This window comes from Antechinus flavipes, chromosome 6 (assembly GCF_016432865.1).
Source record: "Antechinus flavipes isolate AdamAnt ecotype Samford, QLD, Australia chromosome 6, AdamAnt_v2, whole genome shotgun sequence".
Classification (NCBI taxonomy): Eukaryota; Metazoa; Chordata; class Mammalia; order Dasyuromorphia; family Dasyuridae; genus Antechinus; species Antechinus flavipes.
Window position 1 is genome coordinate 251,881,250 of NC_067403.1, and position 21,945 is coordinate 251,903,194.

General features: G+C 36.1%; 1 protein-coding gene across 1 annotated transcript; it reads left to right on the forward strand.

The window, feature by feature from the left end:
- The first annotated feature begins 763 nt into the window (after positions 1-763).
- On the forward strand, positions 764-15,600 carry LOC127541693 (vomeronasal type-2 receptor 116-like). The gene is made up of 4 exons (XM_051966909.1): positions 764-799; positions 9,065-9,352; positions 11,110-11,233; positions 14,293-15,600. Exons 1-4 carry the CDS (start codon positions 764-766, stop codon positions 15,195-15,197), a joined length of 1,353 nt encoding a protein of 450 aa, XP_051822869.1. The 3' UTR covers positions 15,198-15,600.
- Positions 15,601-21,945: the final 6,345 nt, after the last annotated feature.

The following is a 21,945-nucleotide window of genomic DNA, read 5'->3' on the forward strand; positions in this document are numbered from 1 at the left end:
TTTCCTTTTTCTCTATATTTATTGTACTATTCATATACTTTCATATTTTCTTCATTTATTTTACTATTTGATAAAGGTACCTAATCATCTAAAGATATCTAATCATTTTTACATTCATAATTTCTACAAACCTACAAAATTTTACATTTGTCCCTATTTATCTCCCTCATTCAATTTCTTCCAAGCAACAATTGATCATTTCTTTTATGGAGAATTGAAATGGCCCCCTAATGACTCTCCTTCTTCACATCTCCTCTGACTTGTTCTAATCTGCCCACAATTGCCAAAGGGGTTCTCATGAAGCACAATACTTAGCATGACACTTTCACCGTTATGAAATGATTTGTAAAAGTCATTCTGTTAGCAAAGTTAGTAGGACAAAGTTTAAGAAAGAACTTCCATGTCCAACATAGTGTCCATTCTGATACTTTGCTGTTTCTGTGCATATGTACCTGTGTTTTTGCTTTCGGTTTTTGTTTTCCTTTTTTTTTTACATTTTTTCTTTAGGGAAATGAGGAAACATTACCAACATATGCTCGTTTTCCAATTTGCTGTAGATGAGATCAACAAGAACCCCCACTTGCTACCCAACATAACCTTGGGATACCATTTACTCAATAATTTCCATAACAGCAAACTAGCTGTGGAAAGTTCTTTGATATGGCTGTCAGGCAATGGTCCAACTATCCCTAATTATAGCTGTGACAGGAAGCCCAATTCAGTGGCTGTCACTGGAGGGATGTCAGCAATGCTATCCATGACCATGGCCACCATTCTCAACTTATATAAAGTTCCACAGGTAAGGGAGCCCAATACTGTCACTCATTTTCATCCAACATCTTCTTTGTATTTAAGACAGAAAATACTTATAATTTCTTCTGGTTAAGTGTCAGTGAGTCAATGAGTAATAATATTTAAATAACTGTTACCTAAGAATAAAAAAATTGAATAGATTATAAATGTGTTCTCAAAGAGAGATACACCAAAAAGTAGGTGAGTTTAACAATGAATTCTACCAGATATTTTAAAAAGCAATTAATTTTAATGTTATATCCAATATTTGGGGAAATAAGTAAAATAGGAGTTCTATTTTACTACCAGAAATCTACCAGATTTCTCTTATAACTCACTTTACCTAAAACAGAAAGAGCAAAAATACAGAAAAAGTGTAGACCAATTTTTCTAATGAATATTGAGATGAAAAGTATAAGTAAGTACTTGCAAGGAAATCACAACAATATAGCAATAACATCACCCACAAAAACCAGTGATATTTGGAATGCTTGTCTGGTTCAAAATTAGGTAAACTAGAAGCAAAATTATACTTATTGATAAGGAAAAAATCAGATGATTCTCACAATGTAAAAAAATAATTTGACAGCATACAGCACACATTCCAGTGATAAACACTACCAAACAAAGGAATAAACAATGTTTTCCTTAGTGATACCAAATACCTATATAAAACCATCTGCCAAAGTATCTGTTATGGAGATAAGGTAGAAGGTTTCCTGCCAAGATTTGGAGTGAAGCAAGGGTGCTCACTGTGTAAGCTCTTATTCAACAAAATTGGCTATAGCAATAAGACAAGATAATGCAATGCAAAGAATTAAGAGTATGAAAAAATTAAACATCAATCTTTGCAGATTAAATAGTGGTATAAATAGGGCTTCTTAGATAATTAATTAAAAGAACAGATGAAATAATTAAAAACTTCAGCAATGTTTTAGGATATAAAACAAACTCACATAAATAATAATTCTATATGTTCCCAATAAGGACCAATAATAAGAGAAAGAAAGCAAAATCCCATTTAAAATAACTGTGGCTAGGGGAGGATTCTGGGAAGATGGCACAGTAGATGGGTAAATTTCAAGGTCTCAGGATTTCCCCCACAAATAGAACAAATTTGCACTTCAGGGTGAACATATAGTGGTGACAAACCAAGATGACTGTGGTCAATAAGGGGTCCTCAGGTACAAGGAGAAGATATGGAGTAAGAACCCTGGCTAGGGATTAACGTGTCTGAAGTGCAAATATCTTGGGCTAGCTCCTCAGAAACATCAAGTGGGAAGCCCTGGGGTGAGCTGGATTTGGCTGGCGCCTCAGCGGAACCACAGAAATTTTCACCTCCCATACAGTTTGAGGAGTCAGCGGTCTGAGTTCAGGAAAACTGATTGAATCTTGGCTGATTAGGAACACCAGGCCCTGCTGTGCTACTGAGACAACCCCGGGGGTGAAAAGGTACCAGCACTTCAGGAATACAGAGGCAAGGAGACAGGGATGCTGCAGATAGTAAGCACTTACGGGAAGGAGGAGCTTTTGGTTTGGGATTCCAGGTCAGAGGACAGAGATGAAAAAAAAAAAAAAAAAAGAGAGAGGTATCATGCCCCCAATCCTAGCAAAAAAGAAACAATCCAGTCATAGAAACTAAATACTAAAATAGGAAAGCTGGGGTTCATCTTCAGAGGAGGACACTGAAGTAAAAAAGCTTCTACCCCAAAAAGTAATTGATGTGAAGTGGCTCCCTATACTTAGAGAGTTTCTAGAAGAACTCAAAAAAGAGTTTATAAATCAAATGAAAGACATTAAGGAGAAAAAAATTTAAAAACGTAAAAAAAAATAAAAACCATCCAAGAAAAACAATAAAATTATTTTTAAAACATTAAACAACTAGGAAAAGAAGTACAGGGTCTCAAAGACAAAAATCCCTCTTTGAAAATCAGAATTGGGCAAGGGGGAGCCAGTGAAGCTATGAAAGACCAAGAAATAACAAAACAGATTATAAAAAATGAAAAAATAGAAGAAAATGTGAAACACCTTATAAGAAAAGCAATAGATCTAAAGAACAGATCAATAAAAGAGAAATAATTGGACTGACTAAAAGTTGTGACCAAAAAAAGAACCTTGATACAATAATGCAAGAAATAATCCAAGAAAATTGTCCTGGACTGATAGAACATGAGGGGAAAGTAGAAATAAGGGGGGGGGGGAAATCTGCTTATCACCACTTTAATGAGATCTTTTGTGGAATCTCATAAGAATATTTTTGCCAAATTATGAAATCCCCAGATTAAACAGAAATTTTTGTTAAAAACAAGAAAATAAAACAACTCAAATATGCTGTAGCTGCAATTAGATTTGTACAGGACAGCCACAATAAAAGACCACATGTCCTGGAATATTTACCAAAAATCACAACAACTAAGCCTGGAGCCAAAAATATCATCTCCAGCAAAACTATAATATTAAAAGAGAAAAAATTGGACATTCAAAGAACTTGCAGATTTTCAGGACTTTCTATTAACCAAACCCAAACTTAAAAGGAAATTTAACATATAAGAACTAATATCAAAGATCAATTTCAAGGAACTCAACATGGACAAATTTTTTATGTTTTGTTTAATCTTGGAAATGTATACCATATGTTTGATATCTACAACAAGGTAGTTCAAAAGAAAGATTGTGGCAGAGTTATGTTAAAAAAAAAATTATCTTATACAAATAAGATGCAGAGGAAGAATAGACACAGAAGTGTTAAAGGGGGAAAGAGGGCTTGTAGTTGTGAAAAGTTACTCACATTAGGAATAGGTTAAATAGACAACATTACATATATGCTATGAAGGTTAAAATTACTCTCCAAAATGTGTAAAGAAATAAGTGGGGAGAGATGGACAAAGGAAAAAGCCAAAGAATATGGGAAGGAGACAAGTAAAGGATCCATGGGGGAAGGGGGTTAAGTAATAGTAAGGCAAGTTAAGGAGTAGAATTAAAGCAAAGAGTCAGCAGAAATAGGCAAGATATGTGGTATGTGGGGAGATGTGTGTATGTATATGTAGGTATCTACAGATTTATACATAAATATATCCTTTCTTAACTATACACAGCTATGGGGGATGAAACGAGAAAAAAAGAATAAAATTAAAAAGGTGCACAGCAGAGAACAAAAGAAGTAAAAAAAAGATGGACACTCATGAATATAATTTCTTCAACTAATATATATATATATATATATATATACTTTATTGAATTGATAATTAGTTGTTATATATTTTGAATCCTTCAGAAAGAAAAGTACCCAGTTAGTCTTTTTATCTCATAAGTTCTTACTAATTGGACAGGGGTAATGTATAATGCATATCTAAGCAGTAGATTTCAATATGAGCAGGTCTCCATCTCCCATTTCTGATTGGGTTTGGACTAGAGACCTTTTCCTATCAGATCAAGCTCTAGGCCACATTTCTTAGAATATAGACGATACCATTCTCTCTGAAATCATTAGAGGAGTGGAATTAGTGTCATGGAAAGGGGTAAATGAACTTTTGATATTTCAGTTGAAGAACAGCTGAGATGAGTGAGAGGAGACATGAATCTATGCTCAAACATTTAACTAATAGGTTCGTGCAAGGCAGAATAAGCATGTTCTACCTGAATCACTGTATCTTAAAAATAGGATCAGGTATCAGTATCCCAAAACATTGATTTAGTTACATTTTTAAGATAAAAGATTTGAATTAGTAGAACTGTATAAAAGAGAAATGTTTTTTTTTTAGATGGAACTGTTTTCCCTCATTGGAAAGTTTCAAGCAGAGATTTAGTAATGGCTTGATGGAGACACTGGAGAAAGAATTCTTGGTGAGGTACAGTTTCAAATTTCCTTCTAATTGGTCCATTCCATAATGGTATAATTTTGTGATCTCAAACTCAAATTCAAACTCTAAATTAAGATTAGCAAGTATTTATACTTTACCTTCTCTGGGAAAGTCACTGATAGTTCCTTGATATACAAATATAAAGAGAGACAATTCCTACTTTGAAGGAACTCAATTCACCATCTCACTCTTCTTTATTTTTCATTAAGATCAGCTATGGCCTATTAGATCTTCTGCTGAACAATAAGGACCAGTATCCATATGTCTATCAGACGGGCAGCAGGAAATGCACTCTTCATCTGGCATTCATCCAACTGATGCTACATTTTCACTGGACTTGGGTGGTGCTGCTTGTTTCAGATAACCCAAGAGGGGAAAATTTCCTCAGTCATCTGAAAGAGGAGATGGTCAAGAATGGTCTGTGTGTGGCTCTTCAGGAAACAGTGCCCCACAATTTTATAAGTGAGAAAGATTTCGACCTGGGTCCTAGGGTCGTGGCATCATCATCAAATGTGATTTTTATCTATGGAGATACAGATTCCCTTCATGAAATTACTGCTAGATTGCTTCAATTTGTGGTTCATGGGAAGATGCTGGTTACCACTTCCTCATGGGATTTTTCTCCATTCTCTAATTCTCAACTTTTTAAGCAATTTCATGGGACAATACTATTTTCTCATAGCCAGGGGGAAAATCCTGCTTTCATTAATTTCACAAAAAGTATGAAACCCAGTTACAACTCCAAGGACGTTTTCCTAAAGGCATTCTGGGAATCAATCTTTAGTTGCAGATTTTCAGAAAAAAGTCATGCTGAAATGGTACATTCTTTCTGTGAAGAAGGAAATTCCTTGTACAGTTTAATTCCTGGGCATCTTGACAAGGTCATAACAGAAGTGAGCTCTAATGTTTACAATGCAGTATATTTAGTGGCCCATGCCCTCCATCAAATGTTCCAGTCTGAGGCAAAAGATAACCTTGGAAGAAACCCAGATCTTTCATGGAAGGTAACATTTTTTTCCATTCTTGGACTTAGCACAAGGTGTTCACAACATACAACTGTAAATGATCTGTTCTGTAGATGATGCAACAATAATCTGAAATGCAACTTATTCCCTAGTGTTTTCTTTTGTGATTAAATTGAATTCTAGGTAAAAACAGTGAACTTACCTCAGAAACGCATTTATTTCTACTCTGGTAAAGCCACCAAGTTGTTGCTATTCCTCCTATTACATATCTCTCTAAGTATGAATCAATGGGGCAAGAAAGTTTCATGAAATCTGTTCCAATTTAGACCCTTTACAACGGCCTGGGTCATGACAATGCAAATACCAAGGTTCTTTGTTGGTTTTCTAATTTATAAAATTTCTTTTACCTTCTATCAACAGTTATAAGGGAGTGGAATAACTGATATGTGTACATGGGTACACTTGTTTCAATGATGCATTTCTTTTTTTTAATTTAGAGGAACCCATTGTCCATAATTATATTCAAGATATGATTCTTAATCCTTGAAGGAACTGGATGCTGAAGTAGACATCTTGGGAATCTGAGAACCTGGGATGTGATCGTAGTCTAGTAATGTCAATAATAAAAGAGCGGATATCTGGGTACCAAATGATCAGCATTCTAGATTTGAAGAGAGCACATTTCAATCATCTCAATTAGAAAATTTCTGTGCTATGAAGTTCTATAAAATAGTCATCCCATGTGGCTGAGATACAATGTGGATTTCTCTCTTGAATGCATCTTCAAGTTTGACTTTGAGATCAATGATTACTAACCCTACTTTTTTTCTGATAAGTTCTTCTACTGACCCTTATTACAGTGTTTGTGTATATCTCTTATTTCCAATAACTACTAACTCTTCTACTTCAATTCTACTCCTTAAGTTACTTTGCTATTATTATTTCAGCTCCTCCCATCCCTGGATCTTTATCTCCTCCCTCCACATTTCCCTTCCCTCTTTATCCCATTCTTATTAATCATATACTTTATCCCACTCCCTTAATCTTATACCCTACTTTAACCTGTGCCACACTTTCCCTCCCTCTTTATCCCTTTTCCATTAATCTACACACCTTATCCCACTGCCACAAATCTATACACTTTTCTATCATCTCCCTTAGCCTATTACCTTCCCTCTTGTTTCTTTATAGATTCTTTATAGATTTATAGGAGGGTCCTATACCCTTCATGATATGTATTTGTGGTGTTCCCTATTTAACTCATTCCCTATGTGAGTAAGTCTAATTCTTTTGATTGCTGATGCATATTATTCCAGGACCTGCAGTCTTGTTTGGTTGCTGCTAAATTCTATTCAATCCTAAATGTAGCTCAAGCATATTTGAATTGAATTATTTTCATTGTTTCTTTCAGAATTTTCTCTTTGATCTGGAGGCTTCAAAATTTAGCAATAATATTCCCATGTGTTTTTTAGGTAGGATCCCTTTGAGGTATTGATTAGTGGGTTTTTTCTATTTTTACTGTCTTCTAGGACAATTTTCTTGGATTATTATGCCAGTGTTCTTTTTTTGGTCAAAGATTTCAGGTTGTCCAATTATTCTTATGTTTTCTTTTCTTGATCTCTTCTCCAGATATATTGTTTTTCTTATAAAATATTTCACATTCTCTTCTATTTTTTTTTTCATTCTTTACATTGTGTTTTGCCATTTCTTGGTCTCTTACGACTTCACTGACTTCCCTCTGTCCAATTCTGATTTTAAACAAAGTATTTTTTTGTTTGTTTTAAGACTATGGATCTTCTTTTATAGTTCTTTAATTTTTTAGACTATCTTCTTGTTTGTCTTAGGTAGTGTTTTGATTGTTAAAAGTCTTTTTTGAGTTCTTCTCTACATTCTATCTGGACAGGTAGTAAGTTACTGTTAATTCTGGAGGTAGGAGAGGCTTTTTTTTATTTCACTTTCCTCCTCTGAAGATGAACCCCAGTTCTCCCTATTCTCACAATAAGTTTCTGTGTTGAGTTCTTTCCCTTTTGCTGCTGCTGCTTCTTCTTCTTCTTCTTCTTCTTCTTCTTCTTCTTCTTCTTCTTTTCTTCTTCGTCTTCTTCTTCTTCTTCATCTTCTTCTTCTTTTCTTCTTCTTCTTCTTCTTCTTCTTCTTCTTCTTTTCTTCTTCTTTTCTTCTTCTTTTCTTCTTCGTCTTCTTCTTCTTCTTCTTTTCTTCTGCCTCTTTTCTTCTTCTTCTTCTTCATCTTCTTCTTCTTTTAATGAGAACTAGTAGTGTAATCACCTTTAAACCTGGTGTCTGGGAGATTGCTCCCCTAGTTTCACTTCAGCTCTCTCCTCTGGCCTGGAACCCCAAACCAAAAGTTCCTCACTCCAGCAAGTGCCAGAGTTTGCAGAGTCCCTGTCCCACTGCTTCTGTACTTCAACTATGCTAGTACCTCTTTACCTAAGACCAGTGGTTCTCAAAGTATAGTCCAAAGAATTATTGGGGTCTCTGAAACCCTTTCAGAGGGTCTACAAATTCAAAATCATTTTTTATTTCTATTATAATAAATAGCTATAAATATAATCTATGTGAGCAAAAACTCTTTGAACAGATCCTTGATAGTTTTTTAAACAACATGAAGATACTGAGAACAAAAGTTTGAGAACCATTGCAAGACCAATGCTCTGCAGCAAAACTGTGCCTGGCATTCCTGATCAGCCTCTGTTGCCTCAGTCTTCCTGAATTCAGATCCCTGGCTCCCCATACAGTAAGAGAGGTAAAAATTCCTTTGATTAGACTAAGGTTCTTTTCAAATTAACATCTCTTCCCAGGACTCCTCTCTGCCTAGTTCTTTAGAGTTAGCCTGGAGGTATTTGCTCTTCAAACCCAGTTACTAGCATCTTTCCTCCAGAATTCTCAAGTTCTCTCAAGAGGAACTCTGTTCTATCACCAAATTTATTTCTTTTTCACTAGTCTATGTATGTATCGAAGCGCAAATTTGCTTTGTTTGTGCCTTGTTTTATTCCTTTGAAATCTGAAGGGCTTAGAATTTTCTGACCTTCTCCATCATCTTCCCAGAATCCTCCCCCCATTACACATTTCTTAAGCACCAACAGTATGCTAGAAAAGGTGCTATGGTCTGCAGACAAAAAGTAATTCCCAATTTTTGAAGTTCTAACAACCTGATGTGGAAGAAATAGCGAGCTTCTGCATGTAAAAGCTACTGAGTTCCTGGAGACCACACATTTTAGAAACAACATGGAATGCAAGACCTCAGTTTGTAAGAAATTCCTGATTCAGTGAAAGGAAGATGAAATGGTTTCTGGAATAAATCCTATATCTACAATACATAATTATTTATTTTATTTATTATTCCTCCATTGTCCAGGGTTTTGGTTATGGAAAGCCCCAAGTTTGGAAAGTTTAGAAGCTCCAAATTCAGAACTTATTTTATATTTTTAGACATGCCTGGAGCATGGGCATGAATCCTCCTTTTCCCAAGGAATAACAACCACTTGTCATTGCCTTCAGCTCCACCATTTCCTGAAACTCATCAATCCTGTCAATAGTGTCAGTGATGAATTATGTGAGAATGGAGCCAGCCTGGATTCTGAGACGTATGATATCCTGAATTTCGACTACTTCTCTGATGAGATTGGGATGCTGGTGAAAGTGGGTGAAGTCACCCCTCTTTTTCAGAGATTCAACATTAATGAAAAAAAGATAAATTGGCCAAAAGATTTCTCTCAGGTAAGTGGCCAGTGCGGGGGGGGGGGATGAGCTTTCTCATTTCACCTGTGTAGAATCTCAGATACTTGCTTCTTCACTGGTACAGCATTCCCCCTTACCTCCCCCCCCCAGATCTTTAACATCACTGTAACAACCCACTAGGATTGACTTACTCTTCTTTTTTGTTCTGAGTGAGATAGAGCTTTGATTTCCTTTTTTCAATCCTACTTTCAAATTATTTCCAGCTAAGTTACATAATGGGCTAAATTGTTCATAGTAAGAAAATCTTGAATTATCCCCAATCAAGTGAACAAAACTGAAAAATCACAATAGAGTAGAGATAGGGGGTAAAGAAATTTGTCCCCACAAAAGATCCTATTGTTCCAAAGACTAATCAGCATATGTAATTCTACAGTTACACAAATAATATGTGCTGATTTTGTGTCCTCAAAATGTTCAAATATTTGTGTGTTTTTTTATAATTCTACTGTTATATTTAATCCACTCTGCAAGGGGACCTCTTTCTATGAAGGACTGAGACCTGTAAAAATTATAATTATTTTTTGTGTATTTGAGAACAAAACCCCTTTAATCTTACCAAATTTAAAACTAGAGAAAGCATTGTAGATAAAGTGTATTTGAAGTAAGAAAATACATTTAAAATAGACCAATAATAATAACTTTTCTAAATACTCTGACATTTGGGAAAGAAGAACATTTAGAGAAAAGGAAGGCTGAGAAGGCAAGCTTAGTGATATGATAAGGACGTCCCTGAACTCAGAGTTAAGAGACTTATTAGAAAGGTGGTCTCCAAGTAGTTAGTGATGAATTAATATTTGTTGAAATTAACTAAAGTGAATTGAATTGAAATAGTGGCTATGTGACATAAAATATGTCCCTTACATTTTCTGAGCCTCTTAAAATTCTTCTCCAGTAATAAAAACAATCCAAAGTAAAGAGAAACTGACTAAAAACCATGAATAAAAATAATTTTTAAAAATGAAATACTCAAATAGATTTTATTTTATGTTCTCAGAAAAATTGTGTTCTAAGATAACCACCACCATAAAATGTGGGTTCCTAATTTGTTGTGCTTATGTCTTGTACCGATTTCAAATATGTATCTACGCAGTTTAGTGTATCTATAGGATTTGATAAATCCCACCTTACCCTTTACAATGGTCCCCAGAGTACATTCCAAATATGTCCAAGGTAAGTCCAAGAATAAGATCAATCAAATCTACTGATCCTTACTTATATTCAACGAAGCTGAACTCTTTAATTAGTAAACTATACTGAAGACCACCCTCTAAAGTTATGATTGACTCAAACATTCAGGATACTTTATCAAAACATAAAAAAAGACTGTGGGAAATAAAAGAAAAAATTTCCCCCTTGTGGTCAATGAATATTTTCAACATTACCTTCTCAAAAATAGAGTGCAAATTAGAGATATATTACTACTCTGGGGAAAAATTGACCACAAGATATAATAATTAAAAATAATTCATGTGGCTTGATTGAATCTCCTAGAGGATCTGTGCAGTTCCACTGGAAAAAAGAAGATCTAAAGTTGAAGATGTAAATACAGAAAGAATATTCTGAGAGTCATATCATTCTTATGATCTGCAGGATTGTGATTTGCAGAATTGCAAACACTTTGCTCTGAATGTCTCCCAAAAGAGAAATTTGAAATCGTCATCTTCTCAGGGTATTTATCATTCAGCAGTTATTCTTACATTGACATTTTCTCCCTCTCCTCTATAATGGAAACACAGACTCCAACTTCAGTGTGCAATCGGAAGTGTGGCCCTGGATATAAAAAGACAGCTCTTGAAAACCAGCCCATCTGCTGCTATGAATGCAATCTATGTCCTACAGGGAAGATTTCCAACCAAACAGGTGAGTCTGTCCTCCCAAACTATTACACAATCTATCCTTTGGAGTTGGGGAAGAGTGAGAGGTAATCATAGATTGGAGCGATTTATATTTGCCAAAATAATATTTTCTGAGTTAAACTAATATTGCACTTATTCTTTACATTTGTTGTGCTTTTTGTTCATTCCTGTAATTCTCAGAAGGATCCCCACTTTCAAGATACCAAAAATAAACCAGTATTTTGATACTATTACAATCCTTAATGTTTCCCTGTCCTTATCACCAATTTATAAACTTTCCCATTTCCATGGGAAAGATTAATCAAAATCAAAACAATCTTCCCCACTATTAAGGCAAAATTTAATGATAGAAAATCTAAAGTCTAGACTTTACCTATATTGATGAATTTAGCATGGAGTGTTGGGGGCTGTAGCCTCTAGAAATAATCTTGAAAGATAAAGCAGAGAACTCTGAGAAGATTTTTTGAAAGTCTTTTCCCGACTCAACCAAGTTTGACTTACAAAATACCCTCCGCTGTCCACTCCATGGATTTGAGGTCTACAGTCAAAGCTTAGGAGCCCTGGACTTGATTTTTTTTATGTAATTGGTATGCATTGTTTACTAAATCACTATGTCCAAAAGCTTTAAAGTTGGTTTTCTCAATCAGCTCATCCATTCACTGAATACAATGTCCTATTTTCTTTTGTTAGCTGTCCTCCAATCCTATACTGCAATCACTCCTTGCTTCTGCCTCTTTTAACCCTCAGATTTCAATTTTTATTATAATTATTGTGGTCAAGCCAGAAGATTAGATTATTTCTCCAGTTACTTAAAGTGTTATTTCTTTATTTAAGAAGTCCTTCATAAGTAAATTAATGGAAGGATTTGGAGTAGTTGTATAGATAACCTGATATTCCTTTTTTGTCTTATACTTTTTTTACATATAAATGTATTGTGTTAAAGGGCTTCATATGTAGTATCATTGAGGGTCCTATTAATTTTCTCACTGATTATCTTTGTTGATTCCCTAGGAAACTCTAAGTCATCATGCAAACATGGGGACAGTGTCACCTCTTCTTTTCCTACCTTTATGTTTTAATTTTGCTCATTTTAATCTTCTTACTCACATTTCTGAGTCTTCCAATTAATAAGCAGATTTATCATCTTCACTTTTTTTCTTACACTTAGAGATAAAAGTGTTTTGATATGCCTTTGCAAACCATGTTTGCCATTTTAAGATGTATTATTATGATATAAAAAGTTCTTTACATTTTTCTTTCTATAACATTTTCAGAAAAAAAAATTATTTGCTTTATTTTAGTCAAGTATTTTTCAGGATATGATGACATAATTTTTTGCTTTTGGATATTTTAAATTTAATAGCATTTTTTCTCACTGTAGAATTTTTCTTGCCTTTCTAATATAAATCCAATTTGCACAGGAAGAATTATAACTCGGAGGGACCACTGTTGTCTAACATTTTGCTTAAATTTTTAGAAAGATATTTATTAATAATATTTTTTTAAAATCTCCTCTACTTTATGCTTCTCTAGCAGAGATATTGAGATTTCCTTGCCTCATAAAGTATATTTGGTAATACCTTTGTAAATTCTTGAGAATAATGATTGTAGTATTGGTACTAATTTTTTAAGGATTCACATAATTCTGTGTTAATGCATCAAAAGCCAAAGTTATCCCCTGCCTGAGTAGGGGATTCCTCACACTTAGTTTAATCTCTTCATATGATTTTGATTTCTTTAAAATCTATCTTCTATCTTCCCGTCATCTATGTATATAGTAATACACTTCCCATTTTATAGGCTCTGTATAATTGTTTAACTCCTGGCTATCACTAAAATCTTCATTCTATCTTAGACTCAAATAAATCCTACCTCTCAATATATCAAATCCATCAAATCTTTTCATCTCAAAGGTAAACTTTTGGAACATCTTCCCAATCAGCTCCATCTTTTCTTTATTTTCATGGTTTTTTATTTCATAAATTTCAATATTTCTATCACACAGTCCTTCTGACATACAGTATGTCAACTTTATGGACCTGATCAGAATTTCATACTGTAAATAGAGAGAGAATAAAAACTATTTAAATACAATTTGTTTGGTTCACAAAAACCTATTTCTCTTTCTCATGATTCTACTATTCTTGAAGCATATTTTAGATAGTGAAGATAGAATTGAGGACTATTTTATTTTACTTTTTTATTTTTCCTATTTTCTTTAATCTTCACTGATTGCTATATTTGAATAAAATTATTTGAGGCATAGAGAGTAAAAATCGAGATTTATCATCATTCCCTGATGGGATATAAGATTAGGATGTTGTAATATTTTGGGGGGCTTACATACAAACAAAATGAGAATATTGAATAGACTATCTCTCTAACATCTACTGATAAATTTTTATCCCAGTCTCTACTGAAGATATTTTTCCCTAATATTTCCACAATACTAATTAAATTTTCAATAACCGCTATTGACTAATGAATAAAAGCTAACTCATCTTGCAATCTGAGAAAATGCTATTATTTAACTCAGAAAAACAATTTTATCCACATGTTCTCTTTTACCTCTTCATATTTCAGTCTTTGGCCCAAATTCGTTAAGTACAAAGAAATCTCAAATTTAATGACTTTACAATTTATCCAATATATACATATATGTAGATAGATATAGGTACAATGTATAAGATGCACCTCTGTGAGTGTAATTGTCTCTGAAGCTGAAGTAAAGTACATATACAGAATAAAATTATGACACTGATGAGGGTGAACATGAAGGAACACATTTGAAAAACCTCATTTAGTAAGCTGTGGAAACCAGGGAACAACATATGTTCTGATTTTTAAAACCTCGTAATTATTATAGAAAATATGCAATGTGAAAAATGTGCGATTTGCTTTAAATATAATATCATCAGACTCCTGCTTGTTCTTCTGACTTAGAAGGGGGAGAATGAAATGAGGCTGAGCTCGATATGGAATGACTAAAACTGTAACTTCTTAGAGATAGAAAACTGAGCTCTAGGGGACAGAACGAAATGCTCTTTGTTGTGGTTCTCACAGATGCAGAGGAGTGCCTGCAGTGCCCTGAAGATCAATATCCTAATAGGGAAAGAGATCGCTGCCTCCCCAGGACTAGGACGTTCCTGGCCTATGAAGAACCTTTGGGAATGACTCTGGCCTGTGCAGCCATCTGCTTCTCCCTCCTCACTGTGCTGGTCCTGGGGGTTTTTGTGAAGCACAGAGACACCCCCATAGTCAAAGCCAATAACCGCAGTCTCAGCTACACTCTGCTGGTCTCCCTCAGCCTCTGCTTCCTCTGCTCCTTGCTCTTCATCGGCCATCCTACCACAGCCACCTGCCTGCTGAGACAAACCACATTCGCAGTTGTCTTCACAGTGGCCATTTCCTCCATTTTGGCTAAAACCATCACTGTGGTTCTGGCCTTCAGGGCCACCAGACCAGGGAGCAGGCTCCGGAGATGGCTGGGATCCACAGCATCTTACTCTCTCATTTTCACCTGCACCCTCATCCAAATGTGTCTCTGTGGCATCTGGCTTGGGACATCCCCCCCCTTCCTGGAGATGGACATCCACTCTGAGCCTGGCTCCATTATCATCCAGTGCAATGAGGGCTCCCTCCTCATCTTCTACTGTGTCCTGGGCTACATGGCCTTGCTGGCCTTGGCGAGCTTCACCGTGGCTTTCCTGGCCAGGAACCTGCCAGATACTTTCAACGAAGCCAAGTTCCTGACCTTCAGCATGCTTGTGTTCTGCAGCGTCTGGATCTCCTTCCTGCCCTCGTACCAGAGCTCCAAGGGCAAGGCCACCGTGGCCTTGGAAGTCTTCGCCATCTTGACCTCCAGTGCTGGGATTCTCGCTTGCATCTTTGCTCCCAAGTGCTATGTGATCCTTCTGAGATCAGACAGAAATACCCTGGAGATCCTGAAAAGGAAAGGTACTTCCTGAGAAGCCAGGATGTCCCAGGTTCTTCCTCACCATTCACAGTGATGTAGCTCCTTAGCTGCTGTAGTCTTAATAAAATGTTTTAAATGTATCTCACTTCTCCACCTTTTATTTTCTGTTAACACAATCTCTTTCATTGTCAATTGAATCTAATGGCATTTTGAAAGCAGTCATATCACATGATTTCTGAGAAGTAAAACTAATCAATTGCTCTGTTGAATTTTTTTTTACAGATAGCAGACACTATTAATAATTTTGTTAAATTATACTGCAATAAATCAATGAATTTACAGATAAAGCTACAGCTGTAACCTTTGAACAATCCATCCAATCCTCTACTTGATTGTTTACTTATTTACAAAATTGGAACTTTAATATTTCCCCAATTTGTGAATCTGTTTTATCTATTATTACATTTATCAAATGTTATTGGATGAATGAATATATCCATGAGAGATGTCCTGGAGTATGTATAAGACTCAGTGATGGTTTGTCACCAAAGAATATGAACAAGAAGTTACTATGCTTTTCCTTCCTTTATATCAGTTGTGTAAATGTAAAGTCATGGTCTGTTATAGAATTTGTCAAAGCCTTACTGTTCTCTGCTAATATTGTGGGGAGTGATACAATGTAAACATTAGTAGCTGATTTTCGTAAGACATAATAAAAATGAGAATGTAGTCACATTACAGAACTTATTCTCTATTTTCCCTTTCGGGAACCTATTTCCTTTATAATATTTTTGAGGTGATATTTATTTATCCAATCTCCCATTACTCCTTCTGAGCAGCATTCTACTGTCTGTTTTATTTTTGAGACAAGTATTTCTGGGCTCAGAATAATTGTGAAGAAAATAGATTATTGAAATTCTGAGCCACCCTCTAAAAAATAAACTAGATGTATTACTTTTTTTTTTTTGATTTGCACTAATATGTCTATTAAAAGCAAGAGGACAAAAATTACATTTTTTTGTTTTTTCTATTTTCCTAATCTTTGCTGATTTCCACATTTGAATAAAATTATCTGAGGCATAGATAGTAAAAATCAAGAGATATCATTCCCTGATGGGATATAAGATATATAATATTTTAGGGGGCTAACATAGAAACAAAATGGGAATATTGAGCAGACTATCTCGTGTACACAGTATGGAAAGTCTGGTCATCCTCTTTCTAACACCTATTGATGAATTTTACTCACATTTTTTATCCCAGCATCTACTGATTTTTTTTTTAACTTGGCTGCTGTAGTCTTTTTTTTTTTTTTTTGCCAGATATTTCCACAATACTGATTAAATTTTAAATAACCCCTATTGACCTGAAAGGAGATAAAACACCTGGGTGAGAGCATTAGTTAAGAGTGATTTTCCAAAGGCAGCTTACTTTCAGAACAAATAAAAGTCAGAAAAGTAAAAAGTTCAAATACAAGACAAAAGAAAAGATAAGAATTGGCCCCTTAGAGAAAATGTATGGAAAGCTAATCTGACTAATTTAGCACTCCCCACAAGAGTCTATCTGCTGAAATAAACACAGAGACAATGGGAACTCTATCACAAAGTGTTTATCACACAAATAAAGGTGACTAAATAACTGGAGGAAAGATTAATTACTCACAGGGAGGTCAAAACAATATGATAAGCAAGACAATTTTACCTAATTTCCAAATTATCATTTTATGGAGATAGAATAAATAAAACAGAATTCATATGGAACAGCAAAAGTGAAGAATATTCATGAAATTAATGAAAAATGTGAAATGTATTTTGTATCAAGTCTATAAGCATTGGGGGTATATATATTTGTCTCTCTTGATCAACAAAATATGACACGTTCATAGCCAATTTCTTTCTGCCTGGCCCCTGCATAACACACCCTTATTTCACTACTGGGGCTGAACTTCAACTCTACTACCACAAAGAAGGCTGCTATAAACATTTTATAATATATAAGTTCTTTTTTCTTTTGCTGTAATCAATTTTGGAAGTAGATAAAGTAGTGATATTGCTGGGTCAAAGGGCATACACAGAAAAAAGAAGTGAACCTAGCATGTGTTGATTTACACTTAATCTCCATAGTACTTTTTCTGAATGCAGATGGCATCTTCTGTCCCAAGTCACTGAATCACTAAGAAGAACCAAGTCTTTTATAGTTGGTCATTGCAATTCTTACTGTTATTGTGTACAATGCATTCCTGGTTCTGCTTGTTGGGCTCAGCATTAGTTTGTATAAATCTTTCCAGGCCTTTCTAAAATCAGCTTGTTCATCATTTTTACAGAACAATAACATTCCATTATCTTCATATACCACAGCTTATTCCGCCATTGGTCAGTCTGTGAGGATTTAAATCTACAATAAGGCTACAGAGCCTCTTTGAGTGATTCTTTGAGAGGTCAGAGAAAGTCCAACACTTGGTGCCTTGTTCTATCTTCCTGCCTGGGGTCAGCCCTGGAGAGGGATGGGATAGATGAAATATAGAATTTGGATCCCAGCATTTTGGTGGAGAATTCCTGGATCCATTTCTTCCAGGTAATGGTTAACAGGAAAGTTCTGAAGAACTTTTTCTTGTGGTCCCCTTCTCCCCTCTTCATCATCATGGGAGGGATTGTGCCACAGTGAAAAGAATACTTCTTTGGAATCAAAGCTTCCATCCCAGCTGTGCTCCTTCCTATTTATGTCAGGTTTCCTCTTTCAACCTCAGTTTCCTTATCTGGGCCTTGGACTAGATGTGATCTGATGGTGTCTTTCCATTCCAAGTCCAAATGCCTCCCTCCTCCCTCTGTCCTTCTGTGACCCTGACCCTCAGCACGCTGCCCAGGTGTGATACCTAAGGGGAAGCTGAGGAGAAGAATGACCCATTGACGATACTGCCGATGCTGCCCTGAGGGAATTAGTGGCTTGTTCTGCCAGGAAAGGAAAGTGAGAAAGGACCTATGACCAAGACTGAGATTAATGATGGTTTGTGGTGATAGAGAAGCAACCAAACAGTTATCAGGCACCATGTTGCTGAGCACAGACCTGCAATCTTGTCTGCTCTACCCTGTGTCCCAGGGGACCCTCCTGAAGGTACCACAAGAAAGCAATCAGGTAGTGAGCAAAACACTGTATACAGGGGATATGACTGTATCCCAGGGATGATGTCCTGGTCTAAACGACCTCGGCTCCCAGATAGGCTTCCACACACGTGCCCATATGCACACCCAGACACACACATTCAAACACTCTTACCTACATCGCCAGCAGGTTCCCCCCAAGCCCAGCTCACCAGAAAAGGGATTTGACTATCCTAAACATGGAGAATGTGTCCTCTGCATTGGATCTCTTCCCCACTGATGCATGAAATGACTTTAGAAACAACAGTTTTCTGAAGCAGAAAGTATCTCCAATCTCGAGCCTGAAGCCCAATCCAGCCTCTGCTGCTTATTTTGGTGTGGGACATGTAGGGCAAATCATGTCCTCACGCAGCCCTCCGAGCTCCAGCTTATTGGCTTATAAGTGAGGGTTAAGCCCTTTAAGGCCCAACTCAGAGCTGGGAGGTTTCCTGAAGCTGGGAAGCATAGGTGAGTGTTGGAATGGCCATGAGGTACAATGAGAGGAGCCCTGAACTTAAGCCATAACACTTGCTATCAACACACGGCTCTGCTGTTTGGGCCCCTCTCAGGCCTGGCCTTTGTTCTTATCTTTGAAGTGAGGGGGTTCAACTTGAAGACAGCTCTAACCTGGGATCTTATGATTCATCTCTGAGACTCAGGGAACCATCCTTGGAGGTCACAAAAGTCCAGAGGCTTAATTTTGAGCTATTTTAGTAACTCTTCAAATGGAAGGGGTTTTCTCCCTCATTTATGAATTTTAAAATATGGATCCCCAAGAAAGGGAATGCCAGAAAAGTCCAGGATACATCCACAAAAAAGTTCAGGATCCAGGTCCTGATGATCTCAAGCCTCCTTTTAGCTTTAAGTCTATGATCCTCTAAGGTGATAGAGCTTCATTCCCGGAGTCAGGAAATCCTGCCTTCAGATAAGACCTTCAAGACACACACCAGTTGTGATTCTAAGGGGGTCACCTGACTTCTGTTTCCCTTCATTTCCTCATCTGTAAATCGAAGGTAATCATACTACTTTCCTCTTGGAATTCTTAGGAGATCACAAGAGATCATATTTATAAGACAAATAGCATAGTGCCTGGCATGTGGTAAGCACCACAAAAATGTCAGCTACGATTGCACCTCAGTTTATCCATTTGTAAAATATTGGACTGCATGACCTCCAAGGCCCTCTCTGTTCTAAATCTATGAGCCAATGATATTTTTATGGAGATGCAGTGAGAGACAGGATAATGCTGAGGATAAGGTCCATGATATGTTATAAACCTTATCTATAAATCTTAAGTCATCAGAGAAAACGTGGATTTCTCAAAAGATAAAGACGTCTAAGACTTGAATCTGTCTGCCCATTCCCAAAGACCCTCCAAGAAACCAGAAGGGAAAAAAGGAGTGTTCATATTCCCACCAAGTTCAAGGAACCCACACAATTAAGATGGAGAAGCCCATAAGCCAGACTTCAGACTCAGTGGAACAATGCTGAAAGGAATATGTCAGCTCCAAACTTCCCAGAAGTCTGAGACTCTTGAGACAACTTCTCTGACAATGTTCAATCCCAAGATGCTCTCAACCTGAATAGAAAAATTTAGAAATATTCAAAGACACACCAGCAAGAGTAAAAGAAGGCAAGACTTAGGATGCATGTATGCTATATTCCAATGTGATTGTAGCTAATCCCAGACTCTGAAAAACATTAGTGCTATCCACTCATTTCAGGTTAATCTTTAATCATGAAACTTCATCTTCTTGATGAAAAAGATGAAATGATTTTTTAAATCTGTTTTTTAAAAGTTTTTTTTAAAAAAACTGTTTCTAGGTGAGAATAGATTACAATAAAGTCCTCATAAAGAAAAATCAGTAAAAAAAAAAATCATCATTCATTAAGTGAACAAATAAAACACTCTAAGTTTAGCACCTGTGCTCCCACTTATGAAGATCTACCCTTGTCATGTCACTCTGTCCTTTGCCTGATGTAACTTAGGTAAGTAATTTTGAGTCATTGTAGAGATTTGGGCCGGTGAGAATGGAAGCAATTCTCCAGAAAACCCATGAAACCAAGCTTGAGAGATCAGAGAGCCTTGTGGGCATCCCAGAACTCATGGTAGTTGGGAGTCCCCAGAGACTGAGGGCAGCCAAGGAGAATCCCAAACATAATTTTGAGGGTTTTGCCTCAATTTGGAAACTTTTTAAGATGAAAGCCACAGGTGCAGAGTTGCTAAGCTGAAAGGTCACCAGAGACCATCACTCTCACATTCTGGTCAACACATTTATTTGATTTGCACCCTGGAGAAATGACGATGGACCCTGTTTCTCTTTCCGGAACAAGGAGAATGATATCTGGGGGGCACAAATGTCCCATAAATATGCCCTGATCTTTTGAGCTTTTGTCTTTCCTGTAAACAGAGGCCAGTTTCATGACTCATGTTCTGCTTTCCCAAGGAGAGGGAGTATACAAAGCCTGAGCATCTGTTAGGAAAAACAAATCCTTAGAAAGGAGAAGGTGCCTATAGACTCGTGGACAATGACTCCCAGTCACCTTACAGTCACCTACTCCTTGGCTCTTTAGAGATTTAAAATATTAGCTATGGGCTTGGAGAAACTGAGGCTGTCACCCTCTAGATTGTTTGTGATTCTGCTATTGCAGTTTTCTCTTTCTGGATACCAGATGATAAAGGGCCCTTGTCATATACACACAACTTATAGTCCCACATATAGAAAAGAAGGGGACCTCATCTTAGGAGGCTTTTTTTCCTTATTTATGAAGAGAGAGGAAAAAATTAGCAAGAGATTCTTCCAGGATCCTTTCATCTGGACAACTGCATTTTCAAAGTAAGTGATTAATTTTCTTTTTGATGAAATAGTCACCCATATTTCTGACTGACTGGATTGTTGATAGAATTGCATTTGATTTAGCCTCAAAAATTTGGTTGAAGCAAATAGTTGGGTTTGAAATTTTCTTGAAACATGATATTTATAGGAAGCTGCTAAAGTAAAGATTTTATTAAGGTACAGTGAAGCAATCAGAGAAATAGACTATTCAGACACCATCTATATGGCTATTTTAAACATCAAAAAAGAGAACAAATTCAGAATACTCCAATCAGTCCAGAGGATCTTCCAAGCCAAAGCTTTAAGCCTCATCTCCCTTTCAGAGTATTACCAGTGGGAAAGAACAAAACTTAGAAACTTTATAAGTCTTTTCTTATAAACTTTAATATGGTTCAAGTACATTTGCTCTAAGTGACTCCATATTGGAATAGGATCATTATAAGTATAACATTAAAATATTTCTAAAACACCAAGCAATATAAAGTTTACATAGACCACAGGTATCACAAATATCAGATCACTGACAAGGTTTTCAAATTACACAAAGTTTTCGATCCTTTTATGTGCCCATCATATAAACTATAAGGGTCATTCACTCAAATAAACTATTAGAACACCCATGAGCTAAGGATTAACAAATCCAAAATGTTCATGGCATCAAGAATTATTTCATTTACTATCAGTGCAATGTTGCCTATAGTTGATTTAATTATTTGTGTAAATAATTCTCCCTCTAAGTAACAAGATCCACTATAAATTTCTGTCCTCTCAGTGTGGATCTCAAGGCAATCCATGTACTGCATCCTAAATTACTGCTTATTACTTT

What these genes read in the sequence shown, in the direction of transcription:
- LOC127541693 (XM_051966909.1), top strand. Translation starts at nt 764, where the DNA reads ATGGCCACCATTCTCAACTTATATAAAGTTCCACAG. An exon ending in ACTTATATAAAGTTCCACAG is followed by an intron (nt 800 to 9,064) that starts GTAAGGGAGCCC and finishes TTATATTTTTAG; the next exon opens with ACATGCCTGGAGCATGGGCA. An exon ending in GAAGATTTCCAACCAAACAG is followed by an intron (nt 11,234 to 14,292) that starts GTGAGTCTGTCC and finishes TGGTTCTCACAG; the next exon opens with ATGCAGAGGAGTGCCTGCAG.